General features: G+C 44.7%; 1 protein-coding gene across 9 annotated transcripts in view; it reads left to right on the top strand.

The window, feature by feature from the left end:
* LOC145350939 (echinoderm microtubule-associated protein-like 6) overlaps window positions 1-18026 on the top strand; it is a 394618-nt gene that overhangs the window by 82963 nt on the left and 293629 nt on the right. For all 9 annotated transcript variants that reach the window (XR_013888268.1, XM_080200440.1, XM_080200441.1 and 6 more), the window contains one exon: window positions 354-539. Coding sequence is in view for 8 of the 9 variants with exons in the window: in XM_080200440.1 (XP_080056566.1) it covers window positions 354-539 (186 nt within the window). In the remaining variant the exon portion in view is untranslated. The remainder of the gene's footprint in view (window positions 1-353; window positions 540-18026) is intronic.

Here is an 18026-nt window from a genome sequence, read left to right as displayed (position 1 = left end):
TGTGCCATAAATCAGATTATGGAATTTTTCAGTCCACAGTCCAATTTCTCCAAGGAATTGAGGAAATTGACCATACAGCTTAAATAAGATGCTCTTTCAGTGGTTTGGTGCCAGCCGATGGGCTGAATGGCCTCCTTCTGCACCTTAGATATTCTATGAGAATTGTCAATCGCTTATATTGGAAAATGGAAAATAACAGTAGAATGTACATAGCTGCAATTAAGAAATTAACACACATGATGAACTGAATTGTCATTTCCAATGCTTTGAAAATAATCATTCAGTGACAAATATTGATATATTTTCCAAAGTATGTAGACTTATTAAGTCTTTTTCCCCTTTTCATGTTACAGTTCTGGACATTATGTGGGAATGCATTAACACCGAAAAGGGGAATTTTTGGTAAAACTGGTGACCTTCAGACCATTCTATGTTTAGCATGCGCTAAAGATGAAACTACATACTCTGGTGCATTAAACGGTGACATTTACATCTGGAAAGGGCTAAATCTGGTCCGGACAATTCAAGGAGCTCATGGAGTAAGTAAAACTAATACATAGTATATAGCTTTTTTTTCTTCAGTATGAAATTAATATATTTATCAATGGATTTGGTTGCTGTTTCAATCATAAAATCAATGGCAAGAAGATGTTTTCTACCACTGTGAATAGTTTTAATGAATGTTTCTACTTTGAGTCAAAAGTTTACATTTTTCCACTTCTCCCCACCTTCTCATCCTACTTCCATGAAGTAACGTCATCTTCAAAGTGTACACACTATTGTAGTAGCATGGAACAACTGTTACAGATGAATATAGCATTGCTGAATACCAAGAATGAATCCTATTTACGTTTGTTGTCATAGCATACTGTGCGCTAAATGTTTTCTGACAACTGCAAATGTGCTTATATTAAAAATTAGAAATGGAAGATTTGAAATGTTCTTTATTTGAAATTGCTTTCCTTCATGTTATTGGTGCATTATACAGGTCTTTTTTCCCTTATGTTTACCCCATGTAAAATGACTTGTGTTAACTGTTGTATATTAAAATAGTAACTCAGCCATGAGTGTGATGTTGAATAATGCCGTGAGCATGATGAGGTAGTTCTTGCAACCTATCTCCTCACCTTGCCACATAGTGTCTAGATTCACAATACTTGGTGGACTGCAACAAAGAGTAAAACAGAGAAACATCCTCCACCAGTCATCCACTGCAGCTGTAAAGCTACTTGGAAGTCTTGGATCCGCTTTGTTTTTGAGATGATGCAAAAGCAGCCGATACAATGGGGGCAGCAGCCATCCACTCTTCCTTTGTTATAATCAAATTCTTTAGTGTAGTGTGACTTTTGAAATCACTTAGTTTGTACATACTGGAGCACTGATTCTACAAATACTACTATTAAAATAATTAAATCACGATATTTCAATTCAAAACAAATGGAACAGTTGTATTGCACTTCAGTTGGAAAATTCCTTTCAAAAGGCCAACATTTACCTGCAGTAAGTAGACATCAATTCCTGTCAAATAACACTAAGTGAAAAGGCACACATTGGCATTTCATCTTTAGACTAAGCCTCACACAATATGTATTTTATATCATGTGTAATTAAAGTGAGGAAAAAAAGCCTACTAAAATAATTGAACCAGCCTCTTGATATTAACTGTTTGAAAAACACTTTCTCCAGAGAGCTGAAATTTGACCTGAAACTGGAGCTTTAAAGATTATTAAATAGCCTTCCTCTCTCCCACTATGTGCTCACCCTTTTTCTGAGTAGTCCCTCTCATTCACCCTCTCTTCTTCACTTATCCCCTCCCATCTATCTCCTCTTCCTCCTCCTTCCCATTCTTTCCTTTTCCATCTGGGTCCAATTATTCCCTTAATGTTTAAGCATGTTTACTATACTTGGTGTAGGTAATCTGCATACAACAAAACAGATTGCTGACCATTATAGTACCAATATCAGTATTCACTGTCACCTGTAAACATTACTTTAAAATTGCTGTTAATTATTTTTGTAATAGCTGCAAGTTTTTATGTGTGCTTTAATGGGATCCTTCCGACTTAGAGAACAATCTTTTATCTTGCTATTTGTCTCAAAACCCCATTCTACAATTTCCTTCAGTGAAGCATGATGTGAGTCTCCCTGCACTGTTGCACTATGGGTAGCAGGCAGCTTTGAAAAAACTTATTTTTTTTCTGTAAGTATTCATTAGTTGCTGTTTCAAACTTCATCTGTATTAACAAACTGTATGTAATCTTCAAATGCAATGGCAGCTTGTTCCACCATGTCATCTTTATATACACTGAATCTGTAGCTTCAATATGCCAGGAACCGGACTGATGGAACCCCAATCTAAATTATCCACTATCACTGTGCACTCTTCCACTTCGGAAATGTCAATTTAATTATCCCAATAACACCAACAATGTGACAATGAGTGCTGGCTTCTTGGATTTTTTTAGCATCGTTTTGAATTTGACTTGATTCTCTTAGCTTCTGCAATGCCCTCCTCCTCATCAGATTCAAAGAGATCAATATTGTTGTCATCCACAACTTTGTTGATGTTCTATCTGCTATGTTTATGTTATTGAGTTCCTCTCTGTCAACTATCTATCTAAATGGGAACCCACAGATGATCATTTTGCCCTTTGACAAAGTTAACAATTTAAAATTATTACTGGCTTGCCAACGATCTTCTCCCCTATTAAAATGGGCTGATACCTTTTCTGATGACATTCATAATTGCAAGTATCTACAAAATACCATATTTGTCTAAATGTTGACTATCTGTCACCCAGGTAGACTGTTGACTTCATCATTTTTATCTAGCCTTGATGAAAACCTTAGTTTCAAGCATTTTTCTTTACGTGCTTACAATATTCCTATTTGCCAAACTTAGATGTCTGCAGTGTGTCACTTCTGACCCCCCCTCCCAAAATCTGCTACATCAAAAACAGAAAATGCATAAATGTAGCAATGCAATCCTCATTGACATTATAGCAAGCAAAATTTTGATGACTGTCCAGTTTTCTTTTTTTTCCCTCTTCCCATTGAGAGTGCCTGCCAACCAGCCCCTTCTCCCTCCCTTACTGTCTCAATCCATCCCTGCTCCCCTTGCCTGCGCTTCCAAGCCTCTGCTTTCTGACCCAGTCTCCCTTTGTTTCCTTTACCCTCTTCTCCTATGGGTTCCTCCCCTTCATCCCTCTCATATTTCTATATCCCCTGCCACATTCTTCTTTTTCTTCTCTCCCTATCCTACTCTCTGATGGTTCTTAAGGAGCAAAGGGCAGTTTACCTAATTGACCTCAGAAAGGTTCTGTTCAGATTACCGTCCCCCTCAATGCTCCAAACTCCTTTGATGACTAGAAATGCTAGATTACATTCCCAAGCACACTCGTCCAACAACTTTGAGAGCAGCTAGCAGATACTGGCAGAAAATAGCACTCACAATGAGGACAAGCACACAGAATTGCAGTGATTTTTCCACGAATGGAAGTTAATGATCTGAAAATCACAAACTGTGCACTCTCAGTGCTTCTCACTACTAGGAATATGGAAAAGACTATTTTATACTTGATGACAACATTCCATGTACATAATTTTAATGAAGGATTACAATATGATCTTGTGGCATTGGAACAGGGCCAGTGCAATAGCACGGATCGATCAATTCCAATAATAACATTATAGCAGCAGTATATGAGCATGTACTGCAACAAACATTTTGGGTATTGAGTGGGTATTTATCCTTTTTAAAAACTTGCTAGAGAAACTGTTATTTGTCTGTTTTAGAAATCTGCAGTACTTGGAGGTGGTGATTAAACACTTCTTTAAAAACACATCTATCTTTTGTCAGTTGAGAGGAGAACAAATGGGACACTAACTCTCCCTTGTCTGTAACATTTGTCTTAGTACAATAAAAACATGTTGGTCTCCGTGAATCATTCCTATCTGATATAATGTCCTCACTAGTTTGAGCTGGTCAGAGATCCATACTGCTTTTTAGGAAGGCCTGCCAGACTACATGTTAATCAGACAGTAAGGAGGCCAGTAGTGGGCCTTCCCCTACAATCTAGATCCTGGGGTACAGAAAAATAAAGGGTCTCCTATTTAGCAGAGGTGAAGAGAAATTTATCTCAGAAGGTTTGGAATACCTTTCCCCAGCAAGCAGTGGAGGCTGGGTCATTGAATATTTTTAAATTTGAGTTAAGCAGATCTTTGATTGGCAAGGGAATTGAGGGTTATGGGAGACAGGCAGGAAAGTGGAGTTGAGTGTGCAGAATAGACTGAGCAGAAGTTCAGTGAATAATGCAGGGGACAGAGGAAAAAGGAAAGCATCAACAAACCAGAAATTCTAATGAATATTATCGGTGTGGGGAGATCGCCCCAGGAAAAATGAAAATTCTGGGATTCTATCTATTTTGGATGAAGAGAGGCTGCATCTGAATTAAGTGCCAGGCCAAACATAATACATCTAACTTAAACAAACAAAAACGACCTGGATTCCAGTACACAATTTAGAACATAATTCTGAAGAGGAATCTGTGATAAATCAATGAATAATGTCAAAAGGGGTATATTAAATCCTATTGTAATAGTACCCTTGGTAAATGGGTGGTCACTAAGTATGGAAGTAGGTATCAGTGCTTCCGTGACCATCATAGGGGAGCAGACATTTAAATACTTCAAGGAGGAATTCAATCCTAACGCTAAATAATACAAGTTAGATGGCCATATATACAGGGGAAACCCTAAACATTTTGGAAACTATATCTGAGCCAATGACTTATCACCACCAGTCCACTCAACTACAGATCCTTGTCACAAAAGGCCAGGGTCCTAGTCTCATTGTATGAGACTGGTTACATTAAAAAAAGTTAAACTGGCTAGATATCTTCAGTATGTCTGATGGTAGTTTACAAAAAGTTTTTAAAAAAACCTCAAGGTTTTTCAAAATAAGTTGGACAGAGTCAAGACTAAAATTTACATTAATTTGGATGCTATCCCAAAACCTTCTGAACTTGCCCGACGCCCTATGCCTTGCGTCAAAAAAATCAAGACAGACTTAAGTGTTTGAAAGAATTAGGAAGCGTTAAGCCAATAGTTTTCTGAATGAGCTGCCTCCTTTGTACTCATACTAAAATTGGACACGACTGCCCATATTATGGGGACTACAAATTAACTATCAATCAAGCAGCCAAGCTGTACAGATATCCATTTCCAAAAATTAAGGATCTTTGTGAAGCTAGCAGGAGCTAGTATATACAAAACTAGACATGACCCATGGGCTTATTAACATTTAAAATTCAATGAGAAGTTAAGAAAATTTGTAACAATTAATATCCAGAAGCATTTGTTTCAATACAGCCTTTTGGTATGTCTTCAGCATGCATTATTTTTCATCACACTGTGGAAAGTTTATTGCAAGACATTTCCACACTAGAGGTGTATACCTAGATGATGTTGTAATAACAGGAGTATCCCCAGACGAGAGTTTGGCAAACCTTGAAGATTCAAAGAGGTGGGGGTACAACTTAAAAGGGAGAAGTGTACCTTTCAGGTGCACAAGGTCTCTTATCTTGGATTTAAAGTCAATGCCAAGGGGCTACACTCTCTGGAAGTAAAAGTAAGAGCTATAAAGGAAGCATTAGCACCTAGAAATGTGTCAGAACTGAAATCCTTTTTGGGCATGGTTAATTATTAAGGTCGGTTTACACCAAATCAATCAACATTGCTGGCATCATTTCACCTACTTTTATAAAAAAAAGTGTAGGTATTGGAGCAAATCACGAAATGAAGCTTTTGGGAAAGTTAAATCTTCAGTCTTGCCGGTCCATTTAACCCTAACATGATGATTTGCCAGTTGGCATAGGGGCAGTTTTGTCCCATATGATAGAAAATGGCATAGAACAGCCATTGCTTTTGCATCAACAGCCTTAACTGATGCTGAGAGAAAATACTCCTAAATTGAGAAAGACAGGCTTGCCATCATTTATGGAATTAAATTCCACAAGTATGTTTATGGGTGTCATTTCGTAATCGTTACCAATCACAAACTTTTTATCGTTATTTCATGAAGTCTATTCCTCCTATTGCATCAGTCAGAGTCCAGTGGTGAGCTTCACTCTAGCAGCATACAACTACTAGAGTGCTCCAATACAAACCAGGTACCAAAATATTGAACACAGATACCCTTGTGCCACCTTCCACTGCCTTGAGCGATATCACCACCATTAGCACCACAAGAAATAGTGTCAGCCCTCAACTTCTTGGATACAGTGCTGGTATCATCAAAACAATTGGAATTGGGCTCAAAGGGACTTGTCCAGAGTAAAGTGGATGGTTTACCGTGGATGGCATTTTGGTATGTTGGACCAATTCAAACCTTTCCAGCTCTGCAAAAACATAAGAACATAAGAAATAGGAGCAGGAGTAGGCCATCCAGCCCTTCGAGCCTGCCCCGCCATTCAATAAGATCATGGCTGATCTGTCGCTGCTCAGTTCCACTTTCCCGCTCTCTCCCCATAACCCTTAATCCCCTCTCCTATCAAAAACCCATCAACCCGCGTTTTAAAAATATTTAGTGAGGCAGCCTCCACCACTTCAACGGGTCTCTTCTGGTCTCTGATATTAGCAATGCCTTTAAGGGGGCAGAGTTTCAGAATATTATGCAAAATGGGGTGTATGATGGAAGCATCTTTAAGTTCCTGAGGAATGGATCCTTGCTTCCAAAAGGACTGGAACAACTCAGTGAGCTTCTTGATAAGTGCAGGACCAACAGCTTTATAGATCTCTGCGGGTATGGCATCTGCCCCTGGGGCTTTGCCACTGGATAGCTGGCTGACAGCTTTCGTGACTTTGGCTACTACTGTGGGTCATCCATGGCGCTGTTGATATCAACCTGGGGAATCCTGTCTATTGCCTCATCGTTAATAGATGACGGTCGGTTGAGGACGGCTTCAAGAGGAAGGGCAATCGACAAGTATGCGACAACCACAGAGGAATCTGGAGCTGGGCCTGCTTCCAGAGTCACAGTGTGGCTTCTGCAAAGGTCATGGGACTACTGACATGATTCTTGCTGCGCGCCAACTTCAGGAGAAGTGCCAGGAGCAGAACCGCGAGCTCTACACAACCTTTGTTGACCTCGCGAAAGCCTTCAATACTGTAAGCCAACAAGGCCTGTGGAGGATCATGTCAAAGTTCGGCTGCCCCCCCAAATTCATTCAGATGGTATGACAGTTCCATGATGGCCAGAGTACTGGATGGTGGAGAATCCTCTGAGGCATTCCCGGTCACCAATGGTGTCAAACAGGGCAATGTGCTCGCACCCATGCTGTTCAGCATGATGTTTACTGACATGCTGAATGATGCCTTCCAGGACAGTGTTACTGGAATCAGCCTCAAGTACGGAGTCTCCCTGAAGTTGCTTGACATTGACATGACCACCTGGGAAACGCCGGCACAAAACTGCCCTACCTGGCGCTGCCTCATCCACAAAGGCTGTCATGCTCACGAAGCAAGGTGTATTGCTGAAGCACAACTTAAGCGCGAGCTGCACAAGTGCAGAGCCACCAGTCCCACAATACAGTGTCTACACAAGTCTGTCCAATATGTGCCAGGACATTCCCTGCCCAAATTGGCCTGATCAGTCATCTTCGGGCACACCGCAACCAGCCTCAAAATGACTTATGGTGTCGAGGTCCTCATCGATGATGGACGAACAACAACATTATGCAAAATAATGCAATAAATCACGTGTATGGCAGCCTATCACCCAGCCTTGATGGCTCAACAAGAAGACTTGCCCAGATGTTCAAGTCAGCAACGAAGAAGCAGCCGGTCTCACCATTACAATTGAAGCTTGCTAGATCCCTCCTCACTTACAGAACAACACCACATATTTCTAGGGAAGTATTGCTCACAGGTCACTAATGGGGAGATGCCTCAAGACAGGACTTAACCTGATGATTCCAAATTTAGTGGGAAAGGTGGAAGTGAAACAAGGTATACACAATTATGTGGGGATGATAAGGAATTTGAGGTAAATGACTTAGTATTTGTCAGGAACTTTAAATTTCATTCAGTCTGAATCCCCAAGAAGATCATAACAAAAACAGACTCAGTGTCCTATCTGATTGACCTCAAAGAAAAATAAGGAGTCATATACACCACACACGAAAGAGAGAAACTAACACAATACAAACAGAACAAGTTATTCCAGAAGCACTGGAATTCCTCCGATATTGCCAAGTTCAGTGAATCATAGAGTTATAGAATCATAGAATTAGCTATGATGGACTGGGAAACATTACTGAAAGGCAGGACAATGGCAGGCTTTTAAGGAACAAATAGATGAACTCCAGAAGTTATTTATTTTTGTTTGGTGCATGAGTAGTAAGGGAACTGTGGCCAAACCATGGATTACAAGGGAAATCAGAGATAATATTAGATTCAAAGAAGAACCGTACAAATTGGGAAGAAAATGCAATTGGCATTGGAAGCAAAGAAGGACCAAGGGATTGATTAAGAAGGGGAAAATAGAGTATGAACGTGAGGTAGCAGGAAATTCAAAAACTGACTGCAAACGTTTTACAGATATGGAAAGAAAAAAAATTTACAAAAACAAATGCAGGCCCCTTACAGAAAGGGGAGAATTCATAATGGGGAACAAAGAAATGGCCGAGGCGCTAAATTCGTATTTTGCTTCTGTCTTCACAAAGGAAGACATGAGTAATGTACCAGAAGTTCTGAGAGAAACAAGTTGAGAGAAACAAGTTTTAGTGAGGAGCTGAAGAAAATCAGTATTAGTCCAGAAATGGTTTTGGGGAAATTGATGTGATTGAGAGCAGATAATCTGTATCCTTGGGTATTTAAGGAACTGGCCCTGGAAATAATAGATTATTGGTGGCCATTTGACCTTGGACTAGCTGCTACAGATTGGAAAGTAGCTAACGTAAGTCCACTATTCAAAAAGGCGATAGAGAGAAAACGGGGAACTTTAGACCAGTGAACCTGACATCAGTATGGGGAAGTTGCTAGAGTCCATTATGAAGGATTTCATAGCATTTGGAAAACAGTGGTATAATCAGACAAAGTCAACATGGATTTATAGAGGGGAAATCACACTTGAAGAATATATTAGAATTCTTTGAGAATGTAACTAGTAGAGTTGACCAAGGAGAACCTGCTGACGTGGTTTTGTAGACTTTCAGAAAGTTTTTGACAAGGTCTCACACAACAGACTATTATGTAAAGTTAAAGCACGTGGGATTGCAGGTAATGTCTTGAAATGAATAGAAAGCTGGTTAGCAGATAGGAAGCAAAGAGTTGGTATATATGGGTCTTTTTCTGATTGGCAAGCAGTGACTAGTGGAATCAGTGCTAGGACCCCAACTGTTCAAAGTATATATTAATGATTTGGAAGAGGAATGTATTGGGTGTGATTCTCCCAGATCACTGTGCTGCTCTATAAAAATTGGGACTTGGCGCGGAAGCACGGGAGAGGAGCAAGGAGATAAGTGCTATGGAGCTTAAGCCCCTGGAGTGCAGGGGAGGGTGGAGGCAGGGCCTGCAAAGTTGCTGGGTGGGGGTGGAGGTGTTCATTAAGTGCTGGAAATCTGTTTCCAAGCACCTCTGTTCTGTCTGTAGATTGGGGTTGCAGACTTTACTGAGTACTGGTGGGGCTGCTGTTTCCAGCCCAGGGATGTTCCATTGTTCTGTCTGTGGGGTGAGATGGGAGATTTCACTGAATGCTGGGGTTTTAGGAAGGGTGGAGAAAAGAGCATGAGGGCTTATCAAATCAGGTAGCTGGTTCTCCAAGCAGGGGAGCTTATGTTAAAATAGACACTCAAACTGCATGGACTCTACAGTGAATGCGAACCCACATTGTGATAATCGGATGCCCTGCGTGCCTAATCTGCAACACATACCTAGAAGGGAATCCAGGAGTAGCACCCATGACAATGGCTCAAGGGTGTGCAATAGCCATGCCTGCACACCAATCTATACAGCTCTCCCTGCCTGCATGGCCACAATGCCAGTGGCAGGCAACATATTCGCATGGCACTCCAGATTGTGTTATGTTGCCAGCATCCACAAGCGGGGACATTGGTCTCAATGAAGGAAGATATGTATCTATCTATATCTGTCTCACTCTTTCTCTGTAACCCCCATTGTGAAGATGCATTTCAGACCGATAGATATTGAGTTGGCCACCATGGTGGCAGTTGTTGAGGAGGAGGTGGCTGAGGAGGTGGAGGGAGTCATACAGCCACTGCAAGGCCAGCCAGTGCCAGGACCTGCAGAAGAAGGGCAAGGGCCTGCTGGTGAGGCCCAGGAAGTGGCAGTGCAATCTCCCACTAGGGGGCCGGGGAAGGAGGATGTGGAGACAGAGGCTGTAGACAGGGAGATCCTTTGCGGGCCTGTCTGAAGCCATTTGTGGGCATCGGCTCCACCTGCGTAAGGAGATGGTGCTGCACCTATGTCAGGTCCTCGCAGACCTGGCACCTCAGTGGAGGGGAGGGCACCTGCTCGCAGTGGAGGTGAAGATAATGGCAGCCCTGAATTTCTATGCCACTGGATTGTTCCAGGCACTCAGTGGGGACATCTGCAGCATATCACAAGCATTTGTGTACAGGTGTGTGCCAGGTTACGGATGCCTTGTATTCCCAGGTAGGCTAGTAAATTAACTTTGATGTTGGCCAGGCGCAGCAGGAGGCCCGGGCTGGAGGCTTCACCACCGCTGGAATGCTACATGTGCAGGTGGTTATGGATGAGAGGCATAATACCCTCTGGTCCCTGCGAGGGGCGGGACAACCATTTTTAAACAGGAAGGGCTTCTGCTTGCTAAAAACGCAGGTTGTCTGTGACCACAGATTAATTATTATGCAGATGTGTGTATGGCACCCTGGAGTGTCCATGATAGCTACATCTGAGGTATTTGGCCGTCCTTAGTCTATTTGAAGACCAGCCCAGGCTGCCAGGATGGCTCGTGGGGGCAAGAGCTGACCACTGAGGTCATGGCTGATGACACCAGTGTGGAAACCCGAGGCAGAGACCTGTACAGTGAGGCCCATGCTGCCACCTGGTCTGCAGTGGAGTGGTGCATAGGCCTGCTTAAAATGTGGTCCCATTGCATGGACCGTTCTGGAAGTGCCCTCCAATGTGAGAGGGCACCTGTGTGGGCTTCTCGTATCATCATTATGTGCTGCATGCTCCACAATATAGCACAGCAAACGAGACCAGCTGGAGAAAGAGGAGGATCGCCAACTGCAGGATATGGAGGAGGTGGCCTATGAGGAGTAGGAGGATGGAAGATAGACGGCGATAGTAAGAATCAGCAAGGCAGGGCAGCAGGGGATGCTTAATTGCAGCAGGGTTCCCCTAGTTGCTGCCTTGCAGTTTGGCGGCTGCTACCACCACACCCCAGGAGATGCTGCAGCAAACCCTCTCTCACAATCCCAAGCTGCCCCCTCAATCCCCCTTGAGCCTTCCCCATCCCTTCAGCCCACAACCCCACCCTCTTTCACTCCAACCTCCCCCACCTATCTCCCCCACCTATCCCATCCCCATCTGGTTCCAAGTCACATCACAGCAGAGTAATGGGACTGGGCTGGCTGTGCTAGCGAGTCTTGAATCAAAGACTGGAGGGTGATGATGACTTGCTGTAAGGCACACTGGGATCTTGCCCTGGTGCCACACAAGTCCTACTCCTACCTGTTCTCTGATTGCACACTGGCACCTGGGCCCACGTAGGATAAGGGTTTTGACCATATTTGTGGGCCAATGGGTTGGAAGGTTAGGGTGGGTTAGATGGGGAGGATGTAGTATAGATGCCAGGTGGTGGTGTTTGACAAAGGGTCCGATGGATGCTGGGGAAAATAAGGCAAGCGGTCTGTAACTTCTGGCTGAGGGGCCGATATCTCGCAGCACTGCAGTTTGTCCCTTGATGCGTGGCATCAGGGTACACTCAGTCCTGTGGGACAAGAATCAGAGATAGATTAGTCACAGCAAAACATTTAATGGTGATCTTAACAGAAATCTTAACCTTGACTATTGCTGATCTTCACCTATGCCCTCTTAGTGACCCTAGAACCTTCTTATCTTACATGGTCTACTGCTGTGCCTAGATGCTCCCCCAGGATGCACATCAGAGGTGGAAGTGCCCAGCTGTGATCTGCACCTGTTGCCCTTGGCAAGCGTCCCCTTAGTGGCTGAGACTTGGAGGGCCCCAGCTGACTTGCAGATGACACTGATGTTTTTGTAGCACCCGGTTCATCCAGTTGGCCTTGAGATGCCCTGGTGTGAGGAAGGGGGGGACTTGAAAAGTCTTAAGATGTCCAGAGTCTTCTGGGTGGAAGGCCCTGGTATGGGCTCTAACCCTTCCTCCTCCCTCGGGGTGCCCATGGGCCGTGGGGACACTCCATGGGCAGCTGGACTGAGTTCTACAAATCTCGGCATCACCTGGTTCTGCCGGTCCTTGAGGCCGAAATGTGGCTGCCCCATGCTCTGTGATCCCTCAGCCCTGGTTATCTAAGACTGGACTAAGCTCTGGAGCCCTTCCGCTACAGCATTCTGTGAGCGAGCCAAGCACTGGAGCTCCTCAGCATTAGCTCTGTGAGAGTGGACCAAGTTATTGAGGCCCACAGAGAGGGTCTGCTGTGTCTCCAGAATCCCTACAAGCAAACCCAGCCATAGCCAGCTATGTCTTCAACATGCCTTCAACACCAGATAGAAGCAAATTACCGTGGATGCTGGAATCTGAAACCAAAAGAGAAATACTGGAAAACCTCAGTAGGCCTGACAGCATCTGTAAGGAGCTTTGACAAAGGGTCATCTGGACTCAAAACATCAGCTCTTTTTTCCTTACAAATGCTGCCAGACCTGCTGAGATTTTCCAGCATTTTCTCTTTTGGATGTCTCCAACACCCATTGCCTTGGCCCAATATCCTCCAGAATGCCAGTGACATCCTTGGCCGTGGCCTGATGTGTCCCCACGATGGCCTGTACCTGTCACTCATGAAGACAAATCCCTGACCTAGATTTTCTACTGCTGGTGCCACCCTTGCAATATTGGCCTGGTTACCATGCTGTGCTGGTGCCACCTCTTGCAACAGCACTCTATTTGATTTCTCAAAAAAGCCTTGCAGTTGCAGCATGGTTGCAGACAGCCCATCCACAATTGTCCTGGTCAAACACCACCACCTGGCATCTCCACCAGCTTTGGGATGATCAAGGGCCTGTTAAATCCTCGCCTCCAGCAGACTTCCGTATGCCCAAGCCCTCGGATGTTCCTGCGCACCACCTCTGTGTATCAGCGACTGTGAAGTGCTCACCAGTAAGTGACCCAGAAGCCTCATCATTAGCATGCCTCACCGCTGTGATGATCTATGTGTTGGTGTTTTGTGTCATTGTTGCCTTTGCCGTCCTCAAAGGATTCCTCGTGGCTTCCCCCTGAGTGTCATCTGAGGTAGCCTGGGAGTCTCAGCATGGGGTGAGTGGGTGGGGGGGCTATACCAGAAGAGCCTTGAGCGTCAGAATCATCTCCTGTAAGGAAGGGCACATTAGTGGAAGGGAGGAAAACAGCCCATGCAACGTGGCCCTTCGTAAAAGACCCGAGGAATAGGGTCCAGCTGATGCTTGCTTGCACGCTGGATGTTGACCCAGTTGTCAGTGACCATTCTCTGCTCTGCTTCTTCTGCCAGCTCCAGGGTGCATTGCTCAAACTGCATGAGCAGGCACAGCTTGGGGACACCACCACCAGTTTTCTTTCTGTGCAGTTATGTGTGGTTTTCTCCTATGGTGACATAGGGAGGATGGAAAGCATGATGTATGGAAGGGCACAGGGTGTAATATGTGTTGGAGGTAGGGGTGCTCAAGTGGGCTGTCTCCGGGCAATGTCTCCTCAATGTGGGGTGCTGATTGGGAAGGTGCCACAAGGGCTGGAGGCAGTGCTGCAGGAGTGCGGGGTGGGGGGGGGCATTATTGGAAATCCTTGGGGTATCTGGGGATGATTTCGCATTATAAGCGCAGTTCATGTATCTGGTTTCAGAATGAGATATGTACACCCTTGCTGCCCAAAGAAGGTCATTCATCTTTTTGCAGCCTTGGTCGCTGGTCCGATGTGCCACTGCATGGGCACCTACAGATGCAGAAAAAAACCCCACAGCATGAGCCGCCTTCGTGCCTTTTTCCACCGCGTGGAGGCGTTTCCCATACGGGCTACTGCTGCACACCTTCCACTATCGCATCCTCGCCTGTTGCCCGGATACATCTTGGCGGGCCTTGTTGCCGTCGGGGGGCAGAGGTCCCTGGTGGAGGTCTGTTCATGGAGGGATCTCCCCCAGTTACATCAGGGACCTGGGGTGAAGGGTGATGCATGCAGCAGTTCCGCACAACCGTAGAATTCACTGGTTCACGGGTTCTGAAGCTTGCCTCTTCTATGGCCTTGTGGAGTCTGTGGACCATGTCTATGTTTCGTGTCTTAGGTTACACTCCCTTTTCATTTTTCTGAAGAACGTTTTATTAATGTTTTGTTTTCACTTCAGTCCCACGCTCCTGATCTGGACACCTGGTGCGGAGAGGGCTGGGTTGGGATGGCGACCTTCTCGTGAACCTGCTCCTCGGCCTGGCAAAAAGCGCCATTTACAGGTCCAGGCAGCGGGTGATTGAGGGGGCCATCCATCCTGACTGTCTGCCCTCCCACTGCGGCTACATTCGCGGTCAGCTGCCCTTGGAGTGGGAGCATGCGGTGTCCACAGGCGCAGTTGACGCCTTCCACAGGGGCTGGGGTGCATTATTGACCCCAATAATCACATCTTAATTTGTTGTTTTCAAGTTTCCTTTGCATTTTGATTTTGTTCGGGCTGTTGCCCTTCCTTTTGGAGAGCTGCCCTTTTACTTAGTCCTGAGTTAGAGATTCTTTCTGGAAATCTGATTTAAAAAAAAATTGGTGGGAGTTACTCCTTTTTTCACATGAATTGTGAACTTAGAATTTTTTTTGGAGCACTTTGGACATTCTCTCCAAATTTTCAGATGATGCAAAGTTGGGTGGGAGGGAACATGCAGAGATGCTTCAGTGTGATTTGGACAGGCCGAATGTGTGGGCAGATGCAGTATAATGTGGATAAATGTAAGGTTATCCATTTAGGTAGCAAAAGTAGAAGGACTGATTATTATTGGAATGGGTGTAAATTGAAAGAAGTGAACACTCAGTGAGACCTTGGTGCCCTTGTGCATTAGTTGCTAAAAGTAAATGTGCAGGTACAGCAGTCTGTGAACAAGGCAAATGGTATGTTTTGAGTACAAGAATATGATGTTTTACTGCAATTGTGCAGGGTGTTGATGAGGCCACACCTGGGGAATTACATAGAATATAGAACATAGAACACTACAGCACAAACAGGCCCTTTGGCACACAAGTTGCGCTGATCACATCTATACCTAACAAGCCATAGAACTATCTGTAACTTCCAATGCCATTAGATCCCATATACTCATCCAGAAGTCTTTTAAAAGGTCCCAGCGGGTTCGTCTCTACCACCACCGACGGCAGCCGATTCCACTCACTCACCACCCTCTGAGTGAAAAACTTTCCCCTAACATCTCCTCTGTACTTGCTTCCCAGCACCTTAAACCTGTGTCCTCTCGTAGCGACCATTTCAGCCCTGGGAAATAGCCTCAGAAAATCCACCCTATCTATTCCTCTCAACATTTTATAAACCTCTACAGGTCGCCTGTCAACCTTCGTCTCTCCAGGGAGAAGAGACCTAGCTCCCTCAACCTTTCTTCAAAAGGTATGCCTCCCAATCCAGGCAACATCCTTGTAAATCTCCTCTGCACCCTCTCAATAGCTTCCACATCCTTCCTGTAGTGAGGCAACCAGAAGTGCGCACAGTACTCCAAGTGGGGTCTGACAAGGGTCCTATAAAGTTGCAGCATTACCTCTCGACTCCTAAACTCAATCCCTCGATTAGTGAAGGCCAGTACACCATATGCCTTCTTGACCACATCCTCCAACTGTGAGACCGATTTAAGAATCCTATGGACCCGGACCCCAAGATCCTTCTGCTCTTCAACACAGCTAAGACTCCTACCCTTGATATTGTACTCCTGCATCCTGTTGGTCCTGCCAAAATGGACCACTACACATTTATCCGTGTTGAAGTCCATCTGCCATTCCTCCGTCCAGTCTTGCATCCTATCAATGTCACGCTGCAACTTCTGACATCCTTCCAGACTATCCACAACACTACCAACCTTTGTATCATCGGTGAACTTACTAACCCATCCCTCCACTTCCTCATCCAGGTCTTTTATGAAAATGACAAACAGCAAGGGTCCTAGAACAGATCCCTGGGGCACTCCACTGGTGACCAACATCCATGCAGAAAAAGACCCATCCACAGCCACTCTCTGCCTTCTGCAGGCAAGCCAGTTCTGGATCCACAAGGCCAAAGCCCCTTGGATCCCATGCCCTCTCAACTTCTCAAGAAGTCTTGCATGGGGGACCTTATCAAACGCCTTGCTGAAGTTCATGTAAACCACGTCCACCGCTCTTCCTTTGTCAGTGTGTTCAGTCACATTTTCAAAGAACTCAACTAGGCTCGTAAGGCACGACCTGCCCTTGACAAAGCCATGCTGACTATTCCTGATCATTCTAAACTTCTCTCAATGCTCATAAATCTTGTCCCTCAGAATCCTCTCCATCAACTTACCAACCACTGAGGTCAGACTCACTGGTCGGTAATTTCCTGGGCTATCCCTGTTCCCTTTCTTGAAAATAGGAACCACATCCGCAATCCTCCGGAACCTCTCGCATCTCCATCGACGATGCAAAGATCATCACCAGGGGCTCTGCAATCACTTCCCTCACCTCCCACAGTAACCTGGGGTACATCCCATCCGGTCCCAGCGACTTATCTATCTTGATAGAATTTAAAAGTTCCAACACATCCTCTTTCTTAATATCCACATACTCAATCTTTTCAGACTACCACAAACCTGTAGTACAACCTCCCAGATCACTTTCCATCGTGAATACCGAGGCAAAGTACTTCTTAAGCACCTCTGCCATTTCTTCCGGTTCCACACAGACTTTTCCCCCTTCACCTTTTATAGGTCCTATCCCTTTTCTCACCCTTTTACTCTTCACATATTTGTAGAACGCCTTGGGATTCTCCTTAATTTTACCCACCAAGGCCTTCTCATGTTCCCTTCTGGCTCTCCTAATTTCCTTTTTAAGCTCCTTTCTACAAGCCTTATACTCCTCTAGATCCTTAACATCTCTTAGCTCTCTGAACCTTTTATAGCCTTTCTTCCTGACCATGTTCACCACAACCTTCGTGCACCACAGCTCCCGTGACCTACCAAAACCTGTACAGTTTTGGTATCCTTATCTGAAGAAGGGTGTCCTTAATATAGAAGGAGTGCAGTGAAGGTTACCAGGCTGATTCCTGGGATGGCAGGCCTGTCATATGAGGAGAGACTAAGTCAATTAGGATTGTATGCATTGGAGTTTAGAAGAGTGAGAAGGGCTGAGCTCCAAATTTTTCGTTCTTGCCAACAGTGGCGGCAGCAGGTTGTGAACGACTGGAAAATTCAAGCCCTTATGTTTCCAAACAGTATGCCTTGGTGCAATCCAATATTTGCAGCTGAGGTAGAGACAGTATCTCCTATATTCATTCAATGCATCCACCTTAATGCCTTGAGATTGCAGCATCTATATTCAATCCAATATTCACAGCTGAGGTAGAGACAGTATCTCCTATATACACACAGTACCTGACTCAATGCATCCACCTTTGACCCTATGAGGTAAAGTGGGGCTGATGATCACCTCCCTGCTATATAATCAGCCAAGTCCCTTGCATCTGCAAAGCTAATTGGCTGGCCATTGTGTGAATTTGTGTGGCCAACAGTCATGTCTATGAGCAGAAATGCCATATATCTCCAGCTTTGCTGTTGCGACACACAACTGATTCCATGTATAAATATGTTGCACCTTCCTCTCAGTAATGCAATCT

This window comes from Carcharhinus amblyrhynchos, chromosome 12 (assembly GCF_965287045.1).
Source record: "Carcharhinus amblyrhynchos chromosome 12, sCarAmb.v2.hapA, whole genome shotgun sequence".
Taxonomy (NCBI): Eukaryota; Metazoa; Chordata; class Chondrichthyes; order Carcharhiniformes; family Carcharhinidae; genus Carcharhinus; species Carcharhinus amblyrhynchos.
This window is presented reverse-complemented; position numbering and strand designations above follow the sequence as displayed.